General features: G+C 38.9%; 1 protein-coding gene across 3 annotated transcripts in view; it reads right to left on the minus strand.

Moving 5' to 3' along the window:
• Positions 1-25,022, minus strand: part of MTMR2 (myotubularin related protein 2) — a 121,724-nt gene extending 96,702 nt beyond the window's left edge. The window contains exons 1-2 of one of the 3 annotated variants that reach the window (XM_040489686.1): positions 24,822-24,940; positions 15,301-15,371 (exon numbers count right to left, since the gene is read on the minus strand). Coding sequence is in view for 1 of the 3 variants with exons in the window: in XM_040489684.1 (XP_040345618.1) it covers positions 24,822-24,901 (80 nt within the window). In the remaining 2 variants the exon portion in view is untranslated. Of the gene's footprint in view, positions 1-9,461; positions 9,754-15,300; positions 15,372-24,821 lie in introns of those variants that run through there. The other 2 variants (XM_040489684.1, XM_040489687.1) reach the window with 2 other exon arrangements.
• Positions 25,023-25,970: the final 948 nt, after the last annotated feature.

Genomic DNA, 25,970 nt, shown 5'->3' on the forward strand with positions numbered 1-25,970 from the left:
AACGCAAAACTTTTCTAGTTTTGACATTCCCTGGAGAGGTTACAGTTACATGATAGCTAAAGCCATGAAACTGAATCATGCAGCTTTGGAACAGCATACACAGCAAAAAGAGATGTGAGATTTAGTGAATGGAACTACATTTATTTTCACAGAATAGAGACTGGAGGTAGAACTGTAGAAAAAAGTAGATGGAAAAAACAAAGAGTTTAGTGAAAACCAAGAAGAATGTTTTAAAATCAATAGTTAACAGTATACATAATACTACAGAGCAGTAAAGGAAAATAAGAGTAAAATCCAATGGATTTATTAATATGTTAAATCAATTACTATGTCAACGTGGTCTATACAATGTTCTAGCGACAATAATGTAGTATAAATGAAAACACTAAAATAATGAGGCATGAACTGTCTTAACTTCTTGTCCCTCTCTCAGTAAATTTATCTATATCCACACTGACTCTTTCTTCCTATCTTAGATGATGACATTTCTCAAGGCACCTGAGTGGCTCAGTTGGTTGAGCGTCCTACTTTGGCTCGGGTCATGGTCTTACAGCTTGTGAGTTCGAGCCCCACATCGAGATGGCTGCTGTCCACGCAGGGCCCATTTCAGATCCTCTCCTCTCCTCTCTCTCTCTCTCTCTCTTTCTCAAAAATAAACATTCAAAAAAAGAAGAATGATGACATATCTCTTCTCAGGTTTAAGGGCAGTCTTTCCTCCTTTGGAAGGTGTGTGTCTGTGTGTGTACAGGCATGCATAGGCTTTACACGACACTGGAAAGGTAGCAGGAACTCAATAGTGAGTTGCTGAATCTATGTCAGAATCATTAATAACACACTGAAGTCTACCTTCAACTATTCAATTGATATCGCTCTCTGGATGTCATTAATGCCCTGAGGAACAAATGCAGGGGCACCTCATTCCTCTCAGTTCTTACCCTCCTTAACCTCTCCACAGAGGTAGATAGTATTATCACTGCCTCCCTGTTGGGTTGCTTTTCTCCCTACACTTCCATTGCCATTAAAATTTATTGTCCTTCTTCTTTTTTTTTTTTTTTAATGTTTATTATTTTTGAGAGAGAGAGATAGAGACAGAGACAGAGACCAAGCAGGGAAGGGACAGAGAGAGAGGGAGGCACACAATCCAAAGCAAGCTCCAGGCTCTGAGCTGTCAGCAGAGAGCCCGACGTGGGGCTCGAACTCACGGACCGCGAGACCATGACCTGAGCCGTAGTCAGCCGCCCAACCAACTGAGCCACCTAGGCACCCCTACTGCCCTTCTTTACACTGTTTTTTTCTGCTCTTTTCTTCCAGTTGCCCTCTCAATACAGATTCTCTTGAAAGTTCTAACCTTGGCTCTGTGCTCTGTACTCAATCTCTCAGAAATACAGACTCCCACAGCTCCAGTTATCACCTCTGTGCAAAAGATTTTCGAACATATCTTTAGTCTTCTCAGCCCCGCATCCACAAATACTTGCTACTGGTACCATCTGGCCTACCCTCTCTTCAGCCCTATTTCTCACTCTGATCCTGCTTGGTGACTGCCCACACCTTACAATGACATTAAGCTGTGTAGTAGGTAACTAGAATTACACCGTATTTTTCAAATTCTTTTTTTCAAACGCTTATACGCATCAGTTAACCAACTATTCTGATGGTCGGCCAGTGAATTATAGGATGTTATAACTTTCAAAGACCCTGAGATCTTTCTAGTGAAACTCCTCTCATTTATATAGATAAAGCAGAGCCCAGAAAAGTGAAGGGAATGGTCTGAAATATCATATCAAATTAGTGGCAGAGCCAACTACAGAATCAGATTCCCCTGACTAAATCACATCGCTTCTGACAAGAGTACAGAACCAAAAGAAGAAATACCTTCACGGTGCTTATTATCTGACAGGGGAGATAGAGCACACACACATGCATACACACGCATGCGTGCAGCACACACACAGACACGCCAGCATTTCTTCTACATAAGCTCCCTGTATAAGGATGAAGGTCAGTTAAGAACAATCAAAGAACTGGGGTGCCTGGGTGGCTCAGCTGGTTGAGCATCCGACTTCAGCTCAGGTCATGATCTCACGGTCTGTGGGTTCAAGCCCACATGGGGGCTCTCTGCTGACAGGTCGGAGCCTAGAGCCTGCCTCAGATTCTGTGTCTCCCTCTCTCTCTGCCCCTCCCCAACTTGCTCGCGCACTCTCTCTCTCTCAAAAATAAATAAACATCTGGGGCGCCTGGGTGGCGCAGTCGGTTAAGCGTCCGACTTCAGCCAGGTCACGATCTCGCGGTCCGTGAGTTCAAGCCCCGCGTCAGGCTCTGGGCTGATGGCTCAGAGCCTGGAGCCTGTTTCCGATTCTGTGTCTCCCTCTCTCTCTGCCCCTACCCCGTTCATGCTCTGTCTCTCTCTGTCCCAAAAATAAATAAACGTTGAAAAAAATAAATAAATAATAAATAAATAAACATTAAAAAAAAATAATAGGCAAGACGAGATGAGATCTTGAAAAAAAAAAAAAAAAAAAGAAAAAGAACAATCAAAGAATCCTTCCTGAGGAAGATAAAGCTGAATTGGATTTAGAAGTAGGTTAAGAAAAGACTACCCCAAAACAGTACCTTTCGGCCTGTTTCCCATAAGTGCTTTAAGTTTTTGGACAACAAACACAGGGAACACATTCTATATGAGAAGACTAGACTGTTAATTAGATCCCTCCTTTAGAATCCAGTATAAAGCCAAGTGATACTGCAGGATCTGAAAGTAAATGAAGATAAGGCTCCAATGACAATGTGGTGTTATCGCACAGAATGTTACCGCTCCTTGACCCGTCATCTATTTTACTGTGTAAGAGTGCGTCATTTCCTTTCACTCCACTACCCAGTGGCCATGTGGCCTTGGGCAGGATGCTCTCTAAGTCTTAGTTTCTTTATATGCAAAACAGAGATGACAAATTGGTCATTAATTCAGCTCCTTGGGTTCCAAGTGACACCACCCACTCTCCCCCAGCAACTAGCTTCCATCTGCAGGAGTTAAGAAAGGGCATCAGAAATCTAAATGCTCTAGAGGAGTAAGACTGTGCTTCCATCTCTCCCTTGGCCTTACCCCCACTATCAGCAAAGTGAAGAGGAAACAACCAGAACTGTGGGTGGTCCATGCAGGACCTTACCTTTCCCACCCCCTTCAATACTCAGTCTCACCACATCCCCATCTTAAAAACTGTAAGGACTAACTTCATCATATCCTTCATCTCCGCTTTCGACAGTTCCCACAAGAAGTCAGAACGGCCAGACCCCAAACCTCTCTTCTGATCTCATCTTCCATTCACCCCTAACTCCTGTACTTTGGATTTTCAAGGTCAAACATCAGCAATTTTTCTTCTACTCTCTCTCTCTCTTAAATGGTCTCTTCACCTGCCACTCTTAACTGAAGCCTGGTTTTCCCAAGAACACTGCTCTCCCCATAGCTCTTTCAAATGGAAAATTAAGTCTTCATTTTCTCTCCTATACCCCTCCTCCCACCACTGGCCCTGCAAATCGGGCCCTGTTCCTCACTGCCACTTTCAGACTATTCTTCCTGTCTGTGTTTAAAAACCCCAAGCATTCAGGGCACCTGGGTTTCAATGGGTTAAGCATCCAACCCTTGATTTTGACTCAGGTCATGATCTCACTGTTTGTGAGTTCGAGCCCCACGTCGGGCTCTGCACTGTGACAGAGGTTCTGTCAACCTCTCCAGATACCACTTCATTCCTCTAAGCTTCTTTCTAGCCAAACTCCTTGAAGAAGATGTCTATACTCACTGCCTCCAATCCCTCACCTCTCATTCTCTCAGAACCCACTTCCATCAGGCCAGCCAAAATGCTTTTGTCAAGGTCATCAACAACATCCACTCCATTAAACTCAGTTGTCAATACTTAGTACTCATCTATCAGCAGCAGTTGAGATAACTGGTCTTTCCTCCTTGAAATACTTTCAACACTCAGCTTCCAAAACTCATGGCTACCCTACTAGCTACTAGCTACTCTTTCTCACAGATCTCCTATAATGTTTCTTTCTCACCTTAACCTCTTAACATTGGAGTACCCCTGAACTCTTAGTCCTTGACAACACCTCCCCTCCTTAATAATCTCACCTAGTCTCACAGCTTTAACAGCAATGAGTTGATGAACCCAAATTTTTAGTGCTATCCCAGATTTCTCTCTTGAATTCCAGATTCCAATAACCTAGTTATTTAACACCTTCAGGTGGATACCTAAGATGCCCCAAACCTAGCTCCTACCCTTCTTCCTGAAACCAGCTCTAATATCTTAGTAAATGGTAATCCAGCCTTCTATACTTTCTTGGGCCAAAAACCCTGGAGTCATCTTTGAGACTTCCATTAAACTACATGTTCAAACACTCAGGAAATTCTGTTGGCTGCACCTTCAAAACATGTCCAGTACCCGTATCCAATCACTTCTACCTCTTCTACATCTCTCTCCTTTGGATGCTTCTAACTGCCGATAAACCAGTGTCCTTGCTTCTGCATCCCAGTCTGTTTTTTGTTTTTGTTTTTAAGAAAGGCAAACTGTCTCATGCAGCACCTCATCTGGGGGTATCTGGAGTCCTGGAAATTCGACTACCCTAAGTTCTCCTACAAACGGATGCTGAGAGTTGTTTAGAGGTTCTAGTGGGGGAGCGCAGCTACTCGGATACCCTTGACCTAAGAAGAATGCTCCTCCTCTATCAGGGAAGGGCGTCCTCTTCAACTAAGAAAACAGCTTTGGGATGGATGCACATGGACCAGTGAGGGAGGAGGAGGACACCTGACTAGGCAGCCAGATCGGCCAAGTCAACCCCAGAAATCAATGGGGTGACAGATGTTGCAGCCAGATCACTCTCGCATCTCCCCCCCCCCCAGTCTGTTCTTAAAACAGTAGCTAGAGTGAGACTTTTTGAAACATCAGATATTGTCATTCCTCTGCAAAAAAACCTTCCACTATCTTCCCATCTCACTCAGAATAAAAGCCCAAGTCTCCAAAATGGCCTATGAGGCCTTTGACAATCCATTCCCATCCTAACCTCCCTGATCTACCATTCTTCCTTTTGCTCCCTTGGCCTATAACTGACTCCTTTCTGTTCCTCAAACACACTAGGCAACTTCCTACTTGAAGACCTTTATTCCTTCACTTATCTCTAACTTTATTCTCCCATATTTCCCATTTTCTCCTTCAGCTTCTTTGCTCAAACATTGCCTTCTTAGTAAGATCTTCCCCGACCACTGTATTTAAAATTGCAAACTACTCTAAACCCACCCACTCATTCTCTACTCCCTTCCCTGCTTCATTTTTCCTAGAGTGCTTATTATCATCTGACATAGTTTTTGTTTTACTTATTTATTTTATATCTCCTTCACTTAGTTAATAATTACTGACTGCCAGGAAGACTCCACCTATCTATAAAGATTAAATAAAATCATGTGTGCAAAGAGTTTAGCACATTACTTGACAAACAGAAACACCAAAACAATTTAAACTATTTCTACCTAATGGAGCCTGGAATAGCACACCTCCCACTGCCATCAGAGAACCCTAGTTTATCAGAATAAGGTTAAACACAGGACTGACGGAGCCAAACAAATGAGACTCTAATAATTTGGTCCATAAAGAACCAAGGAACTGGGGTGCCTGGGTGGCTCAGTTGGTTAAGCATCCAACTTCGATTCAGGTCATGATCTCGTAGTTCATGAGTTCGAGCCCCGCGTTGGGCTCTGTGTTGACAGCTCAGAGCCTGGAGCCTGCCTCAGATTCTGTGTCTCCCTCTCTGTCTCTCCCCTGCTTGCTCTCTCTCCCTTTCTCTCTCTCAAAAATAAACATTAAAAAAAAATTTTTTTAAAAGAACCAAGGAACTAAACTGTCAACAATCAAATAGTCTCTCCTGAGGAAACTTAATACAATTCATTTAAAACAAGATGAGCAAACAAAAATAACCTCTACAGAAGAAAATTTTATATTTCCCTTGTAGCAACCTGTTCCAATTATTAAATCATTGTTGGAAACACAGATCCTTTCTGTTTTCACCACAACTGCCATGTACAATTTCACAACCAAAAAAGGAGATCTATAGTTAAGTGTTTTATAGTCGATTACGTTACCATACTAAAAAGCATCTTCACAATATAAAGCAAGGGATGCTTTGGCAAATGCTAACACATAGATAAGCTACTCTCCCACTCCAACCAGACATGTGAGTTTAAACTACAAGAAGAGAAATAGGTCTCATAAATTATGGAAAGTCGGTTAGGCTTTAGAGCCTCAACTTCATATTATGAGTAGAGATAAAAAATACTTGCTCGTTATCTCACTGAATAGTTATTAAAAAAATAACTGAAAATGTTATCTGAATTTTAAGATTCTTTTTGAAAAAAAATTTTTTTTTTTTTTTTTAATTTTTTTTAAGTAGGCTTCACACCCTGCATGGCCCGGCACAGGGCTTGAATTCATGACCCCAAGATCAACACCTGAACCAAGATCAAGAGTAGGACAGCTAACCAACTGAGCCACCCAGGCACCCCTGAATTGTAAGATTCTTTTATAGGTAAATCCTACTGCTTCAAAATACAAAAAAAAAAAAAAAAAAAAAAGGCAGAGGGCAGGAATGTCCTGCAACTGATAACATGCTAAAATGTAGAAAATGAAGTCACTGTTAAAATGTTTAAGATTTAAGTTTAAAGCAAAAAACAAATATATATGGGGCTGTCTAAGAAACAAGGCATCTTTCCAGGACGACTTTCCAGATTAACAGCATTCCTCCCGGATATATGTCCCCTTCAGCACATTCACCCTTAATTCACAGCTGTTTCTTACTGGTTCTTTGCTAATGTTTTCAAGCCAGTGTATGTGTTCTACTTTGGTAAAATGCACAAACTCAGTAAATGCTTAATCCAAGAAAATTTCCCAAATAAAAATCAGAACTCTTTAGGGGTACATGGGTGGCTCAGTCAGTTGAGTGTCAAACTCTTGATTTCGGCTCAGGTCATGATCTCACGGTTCGTGAGTTGGAGCCCCACATTGGGCTCTGCGCTGACTGTGGAGCCACTTAGGATTCTCTCTCCCTCTCTCTCTCTGTCCCTCCCCCACTCACACAAGTACAAGCACTTGTGTGCGCACACACGCATTCTCTCTCTCTCTCACTCAAAATAAATAAACTTAAAAAAAATCTATAATTATAGTCTAATGTATTAAATTCTGATTCATTCTCAACTCTTAGGAAGAGTAAAGATTATATGAACGTGCAAGCAATTTACATTCACAAATGCATTTATCCAAATTTGCAGGGCCATGGGCTCTATAAATGGGAAATCCCTCTCCTCAGAATTCCCTGCTCTTTAACCCACTCCTCATCCCACCCTAAGCTATATTATTCTCTTTATTCCTAATTAAAAAGAAGCAAGTTGATCTTATTTAAATGTTAACTTCTAGTTCCACAAAATAATACACATACCCCTGGAAGAACAGAACTTAGGTCTACAGTAAGGGAGGCACAATAGAGAACAGCTGTAGTCAAACTCTGTTTTTTAATAGCTCTGCCACTATCTTAGCCAGAGTGACACAGTTTTCCTTCCACCACAAGATCAAAACAGAAATCCCATCATCTGACTCTTAGTCATTCCCACACATTTGCTGGTCTGCTGTTGTTATAACAGAATGTCTTTTTCCTTTGCTACACTACTCCTAAGAACAATGCTCCACCCTTTTGGTATCAAAAGTTCTGCCATTTCAAAGTATAGCATTTAGGCGAGCACTTATACAAACTAATTATTGGTAGGGGACAGGAATTACTCTCTGTGTGCTTTTCAAAAGCATACCATAAATAAGATAAAATCCTCTCCATTTTTCTATTTTTTTGTTTCAGTTAGGAGATTTTTTTAAATTATAATCATTCCTGAGAATTAATCAAGCTAAAAAGTTGCAAATTAAGAAAATTATGTTCAAACAAATTGGGGTACCAACTACAGAAGTACTTCTTGCCTCAATACTACTAGGCTTACAAGCACCACCGTTAATGCTGCAAAGGCAGAGAAATCTGCCTCCAGAGAGCAGGGTTCACCTATCACCTCCGAATATTCCCATGCCTCAAAGTACCGTTCAGCTCCTTGGAAGGATGGAAACTAAGAAAGCCTACCTCTAGCTAAAGGCCTCTTAGCTATCTGCCCCCCTGCTCTTCCCACGCTTCCCCTCCATTTGGGGAGAAGGAACTTCCTGAATCTCCCTTATCATGCCCTCCCATCTATCTCTTCCACAGACATTTACTAACATCAGCAATGGATTACATACTAGGGATAAAGTTGAAAATAGATTCATTTTCTTCAAGGGACTTACAACCTAATGAAGGTGCCAGATATGAAAGTGTCTCATAATAGTACTGTATAGCAATGAAGGAATATACAGGACACAACTGAAACAGAAGAGAACACAAAGCACAGAACAAGATGTAGAAGTGCTTAGTGGCTGAAAACATAAGCTTTAGGGTCACAGAGACTTGATTTCACCACTTAGCAAATAACAATTCAGGCAAGTTACTTACATCTGCCTCTGTTTGTTCTTTATAAGTTAACAATACCGTGTAAGACTATAATAAGGATCAAAAACATGGCCTATTGAAAGTTATTAGTGCTAAATAACGGGCAGTGATAGAAAATATTCAACAAATAGCCCTGTGGAAATATAAGAGTATCTTCTTCAGAAGGGAAAACAGAATGAGATCAGAAATAAGGGTCTCCTTTTAAGAAGGAATCGATTAATTAAATTAAGATGAAGCAAAGCATTTGGCCGCAAAAGTACTTTACACTTAGGTCTATACTGTAAAATGTCCTCATTTGATGAAGATAACTGCATGTACTAACTTTTAAACTTAAAAAGAGTTTGATGAATCACTTAAAACAAAGAACAAATATCAGGATGAAGTTGTTTTTTATATACGTATAAATATATACTATATTTATGTTTTTCGTTTATTTATCTATAAATAATATATTTATATTTTTCTATGTTATATATTTATACATATATTACATACCCATACACATACACACACATCTTACGTTAACTTCTGACACAAACAGAAGACTGACCAAAGCTTCACTCACAAAACCAATTCTGTCACCTGAATCTTTCAGTGTAACCATCAGCAAAATATTGAACCTCTCTGGCTTTACTGGTTTGCTGGACTATTAATGGAATTATCATTACTTCATTGTCATTCATAGTACACTTGGAGGTATTTCGCAATAGTGAACAGAAATATAAAACCCAAGCACTAACAGACGCCATAAGTGTATTTATAGTACTCTTATTTCTCCTGATCTAATATTTCAAAATCCAATAAAAACATTTCTACCGAATGTAAAAAAGTATGTCTGAAAATTAAAGGTACAGATAAACATAGCAGCATGATATATACCCTTCATTCAAACCAGCCTGAAAACAACTCACCTATCTTTTCGTGTATCTTAGTAAACAAACACCTCCAGGGGATCTGGGAGAGGTTGCATGTCTTTTGCTTCCAGGTACTACTGACCATAGTCATTACAATAAAATCTAAACCACTTGCCTTATTTAAATCGCTTCACTCCCTCCTACTGCCAATTTAACTTTTCTTCAGTAGTCCATGGAAAGAAAAGGTCCTTTTTAAAAAGTATTCTCTTGAAACTAATGTCCTGAGCACACGCATAACATGTTTGCCCAAGAACATTAAAGAATGTGTTCTATATTCTGCCTGTGAACAAGCTTTTCAAGGAATGCAAATTTGCTTTCAGCGCTTACACAATGGACCATAGTGTCATAAGCACTGTTCATGTTCTATCAGTCATTCTGTTCAAAATTTTATTAAAAAAAAATAATAAAAAGCCTGCAGTGTGTATAAAACATTGGCACACAAAAGACTTATTGTCAGAATATTTGCAGGATCCCGAAAATAGAAAAACAACTACCAAAACCAAATTAATTTATAGCTTATAATTATTTTTTGAAATGCTACACCAGAACCCTAAATTTCTTAACTGATCTATACTATAAAAAGATACAGCATAAATGATCTTCTCATCATGGCATCTGATGGATACAGATGAGAGAATACATTTTGTATTCTTCCGAGAAACAAAGGGGATTTGAGCTCTGGGACAGCTGGCGCATGTTGGCGCTCTGTCTGGAAAATCCCAAGGTTCTAAGGTACACGTGACCTTGGGGACATTTTAATTTCATTATTTTGTTTTCAGGTCTGTCAACTATATTTCCCAAAAGTCAGGACATATTATGTGGTAATGCCCCAGCAAGTGTGCAAAACCAGGCTATAAAGGAAATGCCTTACGTACTTTTTTTTCTGCAGAGTAGTGTTTCTTCAAAGCACTTATCTGGAAATATAAATAAATGGACAAGTAAAAACCAAAATATTCTAGCCAATACTAGCGTGTATCCAGAGAATGGGGTAAAAATGGTGTAAGAGGCACCTTGAGTCCCAGTGCCAATCCCAAAACCCTCAGCAGCCCCTTAAAAGAATTTCTCAGAACTTCTAAATCTGACTCAAACTCTGAAGACAAGAGCTAAAATTAAAACTTATACGGATTCATAAGTAGCCTAAAGGGGAAGTTATTTATAGTTAAGTGTAGCTGAGAAAATGTCGTACTAAACTGAAAATTGGTCACATCATTAGAACTCAAAGTGCACGACTCTGAAACTGCATTTCCTTTTAGAAACAAATACGTCCATTCCCAATTGAAATACAAGGTCAGAAACACTAAAAAAAGGCAGGTGACCTATTACGCAATAAATGCTTTCTCAAAAACACTTTGAGCTGGACAAACAGAAAAACATATAGGGAATTCATTCCTTCACAAATGACCTCACATACGATTTTCTCACCCCATCATGCAAATCTGAATTCATCATTAAAACCATAAAGTCACATATTCATTCTTCAGACTATCTAAAGGTTTGCCTTTTTTTGTGTAATCCTAGACAAAGCAAAACTAATTATTACTATTAACTAGTCACTCCCTGGCAGTGTAATGAGATAAAACTTTTCTGCACAAACGTCAAAATCCCAGAAAATAACACAGGTATTTCACTTTGTTTTCCAGTCATTAAGTTAAAACATTCAGTAGGAAAAGAAAAGCACTCAATGTCTCTTTCTCATTCTAGCCTGGAAAGGTTAAATTAAAAATCAAATGTATTAGCCTCATTCAGTCATTTATCTCTCCATAATTTCTAATATTCTTCCAAATTTGTGAGCTCAGTTAATTGTTAAAAATCATAAATCATAAAGACTTTTTTCTTGCTTGTTTTTGTCTTTTTTCTCTATCTGTATAACAAGGATGAGGAACACATCTCTCTTTTTAAACAATTTTTTAAAGTATTAATGTTTAACATTAGCACAGCCCTTTACAAGGGTCAAAGCACACTATCTTCCACACATACTACCAACTCTAGGGCTACACTGCCTGGTACTAAATTCTGGTTCAGTCACCCTGTATGACCCTGAGGAAGTTACTTCACCTCTCTGTGCCTCAGATTTTGCATCTACAAAGTGGCAATAGTAACAATTCTTATACCTTGCAGGACTGTTATGAGAACTAAATGAACATATATAAAATACTTTTTTTTAAAGTAGGCTCCATGCCCAGTGTGGAGCCCAACACGGGGCTTGAACTCTAGACCCTGAGATCAAGACCTGAGCTGAGATCAAGAGTCAGATGCTTAACCAACTATACTTAAAACTGTGCCTACCAGATGATATGCATTACACAGCAGTTAGCTGATTTTTTCTTATTGTCAGCATCATCAATCCTCATATTTAGGCCTCAAAGCAGCCCTATAAAAGGTAGGACAGCAGATACCATTTTACCCTTTCTCCAGATAAGGGAATCAGGCTCACAGAAATCAAGTGACCCATCCAGAGTCACAGTCAAGAAGTAGAATCAGAACTAAAGAGCCAAGGACTAAGAAGGAATCAAGACATTTCAGTACACTGTGTTGTATCATATCAAAGTTTATTTTTTGAGCTTAGTTCAACATACTACTGTTGAGTATGAGTATAGTTCAACATACTACTGTTTCAAACATTTAAACACTCAAATAATTTTAGGGGCTCCTGGGTGGCTCAGTTGGTTAGGCGACCAACTTCGGCTCAGGTCATGATCTCGCGGTTTGTGAGTTTGAGCCCCGTGTCGGGCTCTGTGCTGACAGCTCAAAGCCTGGAGCCTGCTTCAGATTCTGTATCTCCCCCTCTCTCTACCCCTCCCCTGCTCATGCTCTGTGTCTCTCAATAGTAAATAAACGTTAAAAAAAAAAAAAGTATTAAAAAAAAACATTTAAACACTCAAATAATTTTAAGCAGCACACACTGGTAGCCATGCTGAGAATGAGTCTTTGATCCAAAAGATACCTGCAACTCTTATTAAGTATTTTAAAAGTAGCAACATGTCAGACTTTTAAAGAGAAGTATGCACTGAATAATCAGGTTGGCTGGACAAGATGAAACTGTCATCGATTTTCCAATACTCAGAATTTCTTTTAAATAGCAAGATGTATACCCCATGAAACTTCAGGGGTTCCATGTTAAGATTTAAGCTGGGAAGTGGAAACAATGGCATTTGGAGTCAAAGTTTAAGTTCTAACTCCATCTCTTATGCACAGGAGACTGTGACAATCACATCACTTCTCTGAGCTTCAGTAACTCATCTATCAAAGATCTACCTCACAAGGCTGTTATGAGAAACAATGGAGATGATGTAGGTCAAAGAGCTTTGTAACCACAAAAACTACACCAAAATGTGTTATTATTACTATTAGCTACTTTGATTACACTGAGGGATAAAACTGGGCATTCATCAGTTTCCCATGGAAAATGGCCGACAGAACTCTTCCAATAAATATCATCCTGAGTATTTTGTGTAATTTTATAAGGTGACAATCTGGATTAGATTACACACAGTGAAAGAGAAATTTAGGGAACCTGCAAAGTAAAAAGAAATTCAGTAAAATCTGACCAGTTTCTTTTTCTGACTTTAAATTAAACAAGTCATGAGGGAACTTAGACATATTATCATCATAGCAGTAATCATAATACATTCTACTTGTGTGACACTTTTTTAAAAGCTTTTCACACATGTCATCATAGAAATACCATAAATATTATTCTGTTTGTTCACAAATATATGGCAACATTCATAAAATTTCCACTCTTAGGCAAATCCCTTAGCTTTAGTGTCCTAGCATAAAAAAATGAAAAAGTTAGATTACACAGTGGATAAAGTTCTCTTTTACAGCTATATCGTATTTATTGGGGTCTGTGGTTAAAACAGAGGAAAAAAATTCAATGGAAAGAAAATTTACATTACTTAAACTTATTAGAAATGAAAAAGTTATTTTTAAATATTGCTCTTCTTACATCTTACAATTAAAACATGTTCCAAAATATTCAGAAAATTGGAAAATGGCATTTTATAGTTAAACTTACTAACAAATTTGAGAATTACAGAATGTTTCCCAAAAATTGGAAAACTACATTTCCTAATGTAAGATTATAATTCAGTAACTATCAGTATACCATATGCAACACAAAATATACACAATACTAAAACTAAGTCAAACTTCTATAATTCAGAAAATAATTTAGACTATTTCAATCCCTCAGAGATACTGTGACTATCAGCTATAATAATTCAATACTAAAAATATAAAATAACCAATTGTTTAAGGTCTCTGGCTTGGTATGTAAAATATCAGATTCATGGGGCGCATGGGTGGCTCAGTCAGTGACTCTTGATTTTGGCTCAGGTCATGACCCCAGGGTTGAGGGATCGAGCCCCCCACTGGGCTCCACGCTGAGCAAGAAGTCCACTTAAGATCTTCTCTCTCTCTCTCTCTCTCTCTCTCTCTCTCCCCCCCCATTTTTCTCCCCCCACCCCGCCAAAATAAAAAATAACAGAATAAAATATCAAGAAAATAAAACCACTCCTAATAGTATATAACAGAATCCAAAGTGGGGGGACAAAGTTTTAACAGTAAACTGTTCATACTATAGTTTAGCAAGCACCTACTATCTGCAAAGCACTATGCTAGTTACCATGATGCAAAAATTAAATCAAATCCCTCCTCAGAAGCATAAAACTTAAAGGCCAAGTAGGAATAGTACCATGGCCAGAGTGGGGGTGGGGGGATCTACTTGGACTACTAAGGTCTTTTTCCATCTAACGATTTCAAAATCAGAACCAGTCACATATCTGATGAAAAAAAAGTCCATGTTTTTCATACACAAAACCCATATGTGCATTTAGTTAATTTTTCAATACCAGTGATAGATTAGTTATGATTTTATATATACACAGTGAAGTTGCCTGGCCCAACAAAAGTCACTACATGATTTAATGAAGTCTAGAACTGGGAGTCAGAACACTTCTAACACTAATTAGCTCTGTGACTTTAAAGGACTTGAAACGACACCAATCTTCTCTGGCCTTCTAGCACATATTGTACCTTTGGGTAAATTATTAAACTTCTCTAGGTCTGTTCCTGCATCTACAAACTTATAGATTCTAGAAAGTATCTGGATTGAAGGTCCTCACTTTAAGTGCAGATTCTTGGGCCCACTCCCCTTGATTCAGAATGTCTGCACTGGAAGCTAGGAAGTTAAATGTCCACCAAGCAACACAGGTGACTGAAATATGCAGGTGGTCCTCAGCCACACTTGAGGTCATCACAAGTCCTAGTCACATCACATGATCTCTAAAGTCCCTAACTGTATAAAAAAATGACACAACTCATGTAAGCACCAAGGTCTTAGGAATTCTGGATCTAGCATAATGTGCAGGCCACAGTAGATGATAAATAAATATTTATAAAGAGGAAGAAAGGAAGGGAAGAGACTAGCTGTCATATTTTTGGCTAAGAAACATACAAAATGGTAGTAAAATTAAAATTGGGTAGAACATACATCACCAGCTGAAGAGCAAAAACCTCAGTCTGTACACACATATAATTTTAAATATAGCAGGAGCCACTGTCAAACTGCAAACTACTAAAGAGAAAAAGGGAAAAAACATTATGCGGAAGCCCAAAGAATTTTAATGGAAAATTACTGGTGACTAAAACGTAGCAACTGTTTACTCCAACACAGAATTTTAAGGACTGGGACTTGGAACTGGGACTCAAGTTTGAAGTTACTGGTTACTCAAATGCATAAATTTCATTTGGGGCAAAAGTATATGGATTCCAGAAATATTGTTGGCAATATTAACTTTTGTCCATTTTTAATTCCATTTTCCCATTCACTTACATTATAATTTTTGAGATGTTTTATCTTCACTTCTGATGATCTTCAAATGTCAATGGCTCTTAACACATTAACTGTAAACAAACACACAAAGGAACTTAGGGGAATTCAGATATTTAAGGAACCCTACAGTAAAGTATTCTAAATTATTCTATAAAGCCTGCGGGGTAGGGAATGGCAAGAGGAGGTTCTGGTACCATGTCTACCTGCTTCATAATTTATCTGACGTTCAAAATGTAGTATTGTTCTAATGACACTATCCTCTTAATCATTAAGCAAAGAAAAAAAAATCATCCAATTTTCTGTCAGAAGAAAACAACATTCGAAGCTAGAGAAAATTCTCTCCAAATATGGACACTCTGAACGTACTAATTACTGTGTACACGTTATCCTTTTCCTTCTCGGTGGTGCAGCCAATCACTCTACCACCCATCAACTTGCCTCGGGACTGTCCTCTAACCACCAGGTTGTGGCCTGGACCTTGTACACTAGATCTTCGGGTATGATCAGTTCTTTACGAAGACCCTAACATTAAAAAGACTTGGGTCCAAATGTCAAACTGCTCTCCCTAATCTTCAGTTTTCTCATCTGTAAAATGGAAACAGTTAACACTGTTTATTTTATCCAATTATGATGATGATATGAGAAAATGCATATTAAAGGATTTAGCACTCAGAAATGTTATTATCTATACTTATTATTTATATTAGTATTAATAATCACAACAACAATATTAATTTACTAGTAGAATAACTGTCCACCACTTGAAAAGCAAAGCTTATCCCAGGGGCTTATATTTTTAGGTACTGCCTTTGGTGGTAATGGAAGAATATTATTCAATACCAGTAGCAGAGGACATCTGTATCGTATAAAATTTTATTTTTGACCTTGCTGAGCATCCTGGCTCAGCTCAAGAAAATTAAGCTCCTGGTAACCAGGAGCCTATCATCAGCCAAAGTTATTATTCCTTTTGCTAACACACGACCTGCTAACAGAGTCCTACTTGAAAAACTGCTCACTTGCAGTCATCTGTGAATGCAATTCTGTTAAGAAAGGAGATGCATATATTGGTTACTCATGCCTATTAAACCCTCTGAATCCAAGGAATAATACAATCCAGAGGAGACTTCTCTACCCTCTCCTACTCACTCCTAAATGATTAAACACCTATGTTTGACATTCCATGCTTAAAATCGTAATATTTAAATTAGGACACACAAAAATGAATAAACAGATTTCTGTGGATTTTCAAATTTGTAGGTCAAAGGTATAAAAACACACAAAATATTGGCAAAAGCACTCGGAAACTAACATGGCCCCAAACAGCAAGCTTTATTTCCCTTACAGATACCAAACCGTTAGAATTGAAATGAGAGAAAATACCTAAATAGAACCTGATGCAGTATTTTGGGGGTGGGAAATAAAACACATGGACACGTGGCTTGGAAATGAGCTGAGAACTGCAGAAGAGTAAGCAGTGTAGGCCACCATCCTCACCACCATGGCCACTTTACCACGCAATTCCTTGAGCTCCTCAGAGGAAATAAACAATGAAATAGTACAGCTGATCATTCTTCATTTGACTTCCATTTGCCTTTCACTTCACAAGCTGACGATTATTAAACATATCCCTTTTACACTATAATCCCACATTAGGATTATAAAAATCTGGCCCAAAATAATACACAAAAAAACAGAAAGTTAAAAAAAAAAAAAACCTCAAGAGTTGAGAGTGCTCCAAGATACAGTTTTCTTTTCTAGTCTGCTACCATATATCATGTCTCTCAGTGCATTTTCTACGTTGGTCACTGCTTTTGCAAGTCTCAGAAGTTAAGTATTGTAGACTTTAACCACAAAATGTCTTCTTTGCTAAAATGATTCGTTTAAATAATATGAAGAAGCTGCTAATTACCTCCAATACCAATTCTCTCCTATTTCTTACAGACAGAACCTCCCATTTTTAGCTTAACACAGGCCTCCCAGAAGAGACTATATATCCCAGACTTCCTTTTGGCTACGTATGGCCAAGGGAACATGTTCTGACCAACTGGATAGAAGCTTAAAAGACTACATGTAACTTCAAAAAAGTATCCTTTAAAGAGAGAGAACATACCTTTCTTCTTCCCTTCCTCCTTTCTCGTGACTACAATGAATGCAAAGGTTAGCGCTTCAACAAATGTTTTGGTTCACGAGATAACACTGGAATAACGAGTCTGTGCCCTTGACACTTCAGGTCCACTATATCGGATCTGTACTGACTACCCCTGGGTTTTTATGTGGGTGAAAAACTTAAATTATCTCTGTTAAGCCAGTTAGTTTGGATTTTCTCTTATACTCTGTGAAATCAAAACCCTAACTTTAAAAAAATAAGAAGAGTTTTCCAAGTATCACTATTTAGGGTTTTTGAAGTATATAGTTTAAAACACATTTTTTAATGTTTATTTATTTATTTTGAGACAGAGAGAGTGTGTGTGTGTATGTGTGTATGTGCCCGTACACATGCAAGCAAGGAAGGGGCAGAGAGAGAGGGAGAGAATCCTAAGCAGGCCCCATGCCCAGTGTGAAGCCTGACCTGAACCAAGATCAAGAGTCAGACGCGAGGCACCTAGGTGGCTCAGTCAGTTGAGCATCCGACTTTGGCTCAGGTCATGATCTCGCGATCTGTGAGTTCAAGCCCCACGTCAGGCTCTGTGCTGACAGCTCGGAGCCTGGAGCCTGCTTCAGATTCTGCATCTCCCTCTCTCTCTGCCCCTCCCCTGCTCATGCTCTGTCTCTGTCAAAAATAAATAAACATTAAAAAAAAAAAAAATAAAAGAGTCAGACGCTTAACAGACTGAGCCACCCAGGCACCCCTGAAACATATTTTAAAAGTTAATTCTTATTATATTGAAAACATAGCATCTGCCCTTATTTAATATAGACTAAAAAGTATTTAAAGAGCCCAAGAGATAATCACATCCAGTAAGAGTCTCTGAAAGAATGAAAACTCATCAGCGAGTATTGCCACAGTAAGTACTAAGTACTTGGGCAGGGGAAGAACTACAAAGTTGATGCATTAGCAGTCTATAGTGATGACAGCATTGGTACATATACAGAAACACATTAAGAAGGACAGCACAATCAGTTCTGTGTAATAGAATTACAGGAAAGTGAACTGAGGTTATTATTTTCATTAGGAGGGCATCTTCACCAGTGTCTTTCAGTTTAATAACCTTGTACCAACCTTTTTTTCCCCCAATATTTCCATTTTTAACCTGACTTCCTGTGGAAAGCAGGCTTATAAAATCACTCCCTGTCCTTAATTATAACCTCTCAATAGTTTTCAATCCTATCCACAGATTTAACTAAATCAAACAATAGGACAAAGATGGCAAGTGCTTTACCTATTCAAAAATAATTTTCTTAAAAAGAAAAAATACTCTCTACTAAAATCTAGAGACTTTCCACTGGTCAAGTCCTGAATCACATACAACCTTTGGCCCTGGTGATTTTGAATACAATAGCATGAACTTGGCAGCTTTACAAAATAAACTTACTGCTTTCTGGACATCTGTATCAGGGTTATTTCCTTCCCTTGGGCGTAATCCAGACTTCACTGGTTCAGGTGATGGTTTCCTGGAATTACTTCTTTATAATATATTTTTTAATGCTACCCCTAATGTATCTTACCAAAGACCTATTTTTAAGAAAAGGCCTAAAACACATATTTGTGATGTGTTACTCATGGCTGAGAAAAAGAAGAAAAAAAAAAAAACCCTCAAGAAATTTCCTAAAATTAGATATCATAAATCCACAAAAGATGACTTTTACCTTCCACTACTTCAATCAATATTTGTACAAAAATGCTGTCAAGTAATAGGCTTATGGTAGCTGTAACACAGACCTTAACTTAGTCTATTTCAGCAAATTTCATGGAGTTACTAGAAAACAATTAGTAAAAGACCTAAGGCAGTGGCTCTCAAACTCTTACTTTTAGTTTAGGATCACCTGGAGGACATATTAAAACAAACCGCAGGCTCTACCCCTAGAGTTTTTTATCCAATTAGATCTGAGGTAAGACCAAGGAATCTGTATTTTCAACAAATCCCCAAGGGATGCTGATACTACTGATCTGGGAACTAATGGTCTACGTTAATAGAAGACTACTGATGATAGCATAAAGAGGAAAGAAGAAAACATACAGGGGACCCAATCTCAGCTTTAGTATACTTGTATACTTTTGACTAGTAATTAATCTTTTTAAATGCTCTTTCAGAAAAATCTACACAGTAATTACTGATTAGTTCACAATAATATTGGATCTCCTCTGACAAAACTTTAAAGTTCTTTTAGGGTCCTGGAAAAATAAAATCCAAAATAAGTAATTTTTAAGTGACCAATACACTCAATGTCTGACACAAAGTGCTAATTATATGGCCAAGGCTTGAAGTTCAACCTGTGAGTTTCACTAAGTTCCACAGTGAGTGTCTACCACTAATCCTGGTCAGCTGCCTCCGAAGACATGCCAAGAGTCACAAGGAAGTGGGTAAGAATGTGTGATTGGATACAAATCCATCACCACTACTGGAAAACAACCCAAAAGCATATTTCCTACCAACATATTACCTCTAAGTGACCTTGAGGCTGAAACTAAAGGTCAGACCTTACAACAAAATGTGTCTCAGAAATCTCAAAAACTTTTCTCCCTTTTCAGATTATAAGTACCGTCAAAATTCATGGAAACAAAAATCCAGGATTTGCTGTTTTCAGATGATGGTAATTTTAAAGGAAGACAGGTAACTTAAAAATGTAATTAGTTGAAGGCTATTTTTTGAGTATATTCTGGGTGCCACCCTTTGATCTTTATCTAAGCTAAATGTAAATATGTGCATATAAATATGTAAATATAAATGCTAATGAATTTACAGACTAGAAATCAATTTATACACCAAAATAATCTGAGACGAACAAGTGGTGCCCAGCATGAGGGTATATAAAGGATGAAAGAAATAGGCATTAAATAAAATGACTGACAAGATAAGTTAGACAGGAAGAAACCAAAATGATAAAGAGTAGCAGATGGAAAAGCAGGTAGGCTACAGGAACACAATGTTGTGAAGATACATAGGACTGGGCACAAGAAAAGATAATGTAGTCAATTAAATCAGCTCAGTGTGTCAAGAGACTTCATTTAAGAATAACTTTAGCTTGAACCTGAAATTGTGTCTTTACAGGCCAAATTCAACATAAGAAAACCCTTTTTAATCCTTTGAGTGGACACAACATATAAAATAGCAATGAACATTCAACCATTCTTTATTTAAACGTTCACTGGGCACCTATTTGGCATCACATGTGTCAGCATTTGATTATGCATAGTAAAAAATAATCAAAGAAACCCACTCAAGCAGTACATTTTATAACAGCGTACAAACTGAAAAAAATGGAAAACCAGACTAAGAAGGCAGAATACCACCAGGATAGTGTCAAATCCTGCTGCATAACTTACACAATTCTAAGGCACAGGCCTACCCTAGCTATCATATCTAGCCCACAGTACTGTTTTAACTCTATCCTGTATAAGTCATACTTATGTCAAGAATCAGAGAAAGAGCAGCAAGAATTAAATTATGGAATACAGCCAGGTTGTCAGTGTGCTGAAGTGAATTTGCTCCCAGCTCTCTCTCTATCAGCTGGACGCATTGAAGAATGGACAACAGCAGAATATACAAGAGCTACTGAACAGCCTACTGAAGTTGAGCAACTCCAAGCAAGACTCACCAAAGAACATTACTTTTTTTAAGGATGCAAGACGACATGACCATAGCTGATTAGGAAACTGCCATCCGGATATCATATGAAAAATAAAATCACTCTTTTCTGGCCAAAAAGTATCAAGTCAATGATGACCTAGAAGGCAATGCCTAGAGCTGCAATAGCAACTCTGAGATGACTAAAGATATAGACAGACAGATAGGTAGATACAGATATCAAGATTCAACATGCATTTAGTGTGAACTACAGATCCCACAAAAGCCAGTCACCCCACTGCAATGGTGTGTCATTTTCACAAAAACAATGGGCAACCAGAAAGACTAGTGTATTATTTTTCAGATTTATATTACCCCGATATCCCAGAAAAGCATTAAAAAACTTACAAATTAACACATTTGAATATAACATGATACTTAAACTGAATTCATCTAATAGTAGAAGTACTTGAAGAAATTAGAGAGGGGTGTATTACCAACTTCACTTACAAATCTGACTGAAATCTTTTTGCTAAATTGAAGAGAAATGTAGTTACATAATTTCTATTTTCAAACAAATGGGAAGCATACATTTTTTACATAAACAATTTTTCTTGGAGCCAAACTCAGCAGAAATCTGTGTCAGTCTGTCTAGTCTGGAAAAGACAGAGGAAACACATTGAACATATAAACTATTATTGTATGGGAGGTATCAAAAAAATTCACATGGCAATTCCCTAATTGAAAATATGAAATTAAAAATGTCCTAACTGTAAAAAACAGAAGGCATAAAAATAAACTACACTTTAAGGGCAACGTTTCTGCAAAAGGCTGAGATAATACAGACCAAACATTGATGGTTGGCTTTACCATAAGCTATCAAAGTAAAAATTTAAGCTACTGGATAGCCACTTAGCATAGCTATTCTAATCACGGTTGTCTACCTTGCCTCTGTATTAGACTCACCTACAATTGAGTGTTAGCCTAGATTAAGTTTAAATTTCAGCTTTCTAACAAGTGTCTCCAACGCAGCTATTCTACACTGATCAAACAAGTGTAATGATTCATACAATAAAAGATATGAAAAAATTTAGCAGGGTGAATTCTACCTAGCACACACTCAATAAATGTTAGTTTTTTCTACTTTCCAGGGGAGAGGAATGAAAGCTGGCATTCTCTTATGGAAAGTAGATCATACTTATATTTTTTCCAGAGAGGATGAGGATAACATATTCCAGTCAAAACTCTTTCAAGGAGTTACTTTTCTCATATTCATCTGTCAGTAACAATTCTTTAATTAAGGGGCGCCTAGGCGGCTCAGTCGGTTAAGTGTCCGACTTCGGCTCAGGTCATGATCTCACAGTTTGTGAGTTCGAGCCCCGCATCAGGCTCTGTGCTAGAAGCTCGAAGCTCAGAGCCTGCAGCCTGCTTCAGATTCTGTGTCTCCCTCTCCGTCTGCTCCTCCCCTGTTCACACTCTGTCTCTCTCTCTCTCAAAAATAAATGAACATTTAAAAAATTAAATTAAATTAAATTAAATTAAGGGGCGCCTGGGTGGCGCAGTCGGTTAAGCGTCCGACTTCAGCCAGGTCACGATCTCGCGGTCCGTGAGTTTGAGCCCCGCGTCAGGCTCTGGGCTGATGGCTCAGAGCCTGGAGCCTGTTTCTGATTCTGTGTCTCCCTCTCTCTCTGCCCCTCCCCCGTTCATGCTCTGTCTCTCTCTGTCCCAAAAATAAATGAACGTTGGAAAAAAAAAATTATTAAAAAAAATAAATAAATAAAAAATAAATTAAATTAAATTAAAATTTTTTTTAAAAATTAAAAAAAACAATTCTTTAATTAAAACTTAAAATGTATGTATAAACGTTAAAGTTACTGGGCTTTCTTTTGGGGGGGCAATAAATGTGCTTAAGTGGCATAATTAGGTACGTTAATTTGTAATAATAACAGACATTTACTTAGTATAATTTCAAAAATCCGTTAACAAAGAGTATTTGTAAAGGGAATTAGTAGTTGATAAGAATGCATCTTAATAATCATTAAGATAAAGAATGATAGAATTTTAGAGCACCCAGAGACCTTATAGTTTTTCTAGACCAACTTTTTTTATTTTGAAAGATGAGAAAATGTAGACTAGAAAGATTATGATACAAGCCAAAGAGCTAGCTGGGCCAGGGACTTTTAAGAGTTCCTAACTTCCAGTATATTGTTCATTCTAACAGACTATGCTGCCTCCTGTGGTTCTAAATCCTCTTACTTGGGTGAGATTACTGGTTGCCTCATTTGTTTTCTTTACATTCTATTCTGAACCATAGCTGTCATTTATAACTTTCCTATAAAATATAATTTTCCAACCTGTTTTCTCTTTAATTTTAAATCCTCAGCTCTCTAAATTTCAGAATAATAAACATAAAATTTTAAAAATACTTGAAACAAATGTACAATATATGTAATTGAATGCAAAGAAAAATTCTTCTCTCCTGGAAAATTATTAAATCTACAAATTCAAAAAAAAATTTGTTGAGCACCTCTGACACACAGCATCTCTGTTAAATGCTGGAGATAAGAAAATGAGTAAGGTCCTTGTCCTCCAGTAGCTTATAGCCTAATAAAAAAGACAATTAAACAAGCAATTACACTGTGTTTGTTAAGAACTCTGGAAAAGGTGTGGGTAGGCTGCTATGAATGCTTTCGGAAGAGAATCTTAATTTATAATGATGATATCAGCTAATCATTTCCCAATGAGATCTGAACAGTAATGGGAAAACACAGCAGTATCACCCGTATTTAATGAAACCCCAAAACGAATTAAAAGAGAGAAACTTCAGTTTATTCAGAAGATAATGAAAATGATGTTTTCACATAGCAGATCAGTATCTAATAACTCTCTAATAACAATTAGACTATTTTTCGATGGACAAGAACCTTATTTTGTTATGGATATATAATATACACAGGTCTTCTATTATTTCTTCCCGAAATTTTAAATCACTGTTTTAAAACCAAAGGAAAAAAATTCATCGAAAACATGTCTAGTTAATATTCGCAACAGCTGTCTGCAAAACTGCATACTAAAGTCCTCCTCAAAATTCCAGGGAGAAAAAAATCCCATCTGGTACAAGAGAAATAACCAGGAGAACCGGTAGTCCAAGAAAGAAAACTACCACTCATTATTCACTCGGGGTTAAGGACTAGTCAGATTCCTAGATAATGACTTTCAGCTGGAAGATTTAGAAAAGAGACGTACAGTGGGCATTTTTATTTACATTTTTAAAACGAAAAGGGTGGCGGGTGCTCAGAGTATAGGGAAAATCATGAAAGCGATAAGGAAGTGAAGTGATGGAAAAAAAGAGGAAAGGGTGGGCAAGAATCCAAAAATCAAAGACATACGGACAGACGGAAGAAAGACTGGAGGATGGTTTTGAAAATAGTAAAGAAAGACAGGCAGAGAGGAAATGAGGGGTGGTGGCTGGGGGAAGGGCTGTCCAAAAAAAATAATTCGAGATGGAATGAGAAACAAGAGAAACTAATGAACTGGGGCTGCCTCAACCAGGGATAAAACGAGATCGTTGCACGAAAGGGAGAATCACCGATAAGGCGGCAGTGAGTTTTAACCTCCCTTTTCCCAGCCTCTAAACCCCAAAGAGGGAGGAAGAAGTGGCTCCCAAGTCCCAGGGAAGGAATTTCGGCGCAGCCTTCGGAAGCACAGTCAGAGAGATGGGGCACCATCCAGCGGGTCCCCGGCCCCTCTCCATCCCTCTCGGACGCTGGGCGGGGCCGTGGGCATCCTGGTTACCTGGACAGGGAGTCCACGCTGGGCGGCCGTGCTGCGGCCGGCTGGGAGCCAAGACTCTCGCAGCTCGAGCTCTTCTCCATGGCGCGGCGGGGGCAGCGGGAGGGAAAGGCTGAAGCGACCTCCGCCGCTGCGGGGCGGGAGGAGCGGAGGGCGGAGTGCGCCGGGCAGGGGCCGCGGTCAGGCCAGCGCCGGCCCGGGAGGGAGACCGGAAGCGGCCATGTTCCCCCAGACTGCACCGCGCCCGGGGGCCGCCGGGGAGCCGGAGGACCCCGCGGCGCCCCTCTGACTGCATCCCCGACGCGCTGCGCTCGCTGCGTGCGCTCGCTGCGTGCCCCGCGCGGCCTCTAGACCCTGGGAAAGGAGGTGGCCGTACGGGGGGTGAGAGGGGCCCCTGAGGCTGGAGGGACGAGGACCCCGTGGGAGGAGGGGGAATTTTAGAAAGGAGAGAGAGGAATAAGGGAATACTAGGGATGAACGTCTCCGGGAAGAAAGGGACAGGGCTGATGGGCATGGGGATGACTGAGGCCGGCACGGTGCTGGTCAAGGATAGTGAGAAGACGGAGTAATAAAGGAATGCCGGCCAACGGTAGGATGAAGGGGCAGAAAGGACGTGGGGGATCACGAAGAGAAAGAACATACGGGAACGCAAAGGATGAGGAAACTCGAAATGGCAAAAGTGTTCACCAGATTTGGGGCTGAAAATACTAATTAATTGTTATTAAATAGCGATTAAAGGCTGGTTTTGTGAGTCAGACATGAATTCAAGTCCTGCCTCTGCCAGTTACATGCAGTGTGACCCAAGGCATTGAACATCGGCTTCCTTAGCTGTAAAATAGGAAGACTAATGACTTCACAGATTAGATGAGTTAATGCAGGTGAAATGCTTAAAACAATTTTTGGCACATAGTAAGCACTCAAATATTAGATGTCAGTATTACTGCCTACTTCGTAAAGGTTGTTAGGATGCGTGTAATGTTTTAATGCATATGAACAGTTTCTAATACAACTGCAAGAAACGGACAGGAACATGCAGGAAGGGTGGCAGAGAAGTGATTGGTATGGGAAAGGTAGTGGAGAAAGTACAGGACAGGTAGGGAGAAATTAATCCTCCTCATTCTATCTCCATTTCCCCCACCGGCCCAACATTGT

The sequence above is a fragment of the Herpailurus yagouaroundi genome, unplaced genomic scaffold, assembly GCF_014898765.1.
Source record: "Herpailurus yagouaroundi ecotype Mexico unplaced genomic scaffold, PumYag 180, whole genome shotgun sequence".
Classification (NCBI taxonomy): domain Eukaryota; kingdom Metazoa; phylum Chordata; class Mammalia; order Carnivora; family Felidae; genus Herpailurus; species Herpailurus yagouaroundi.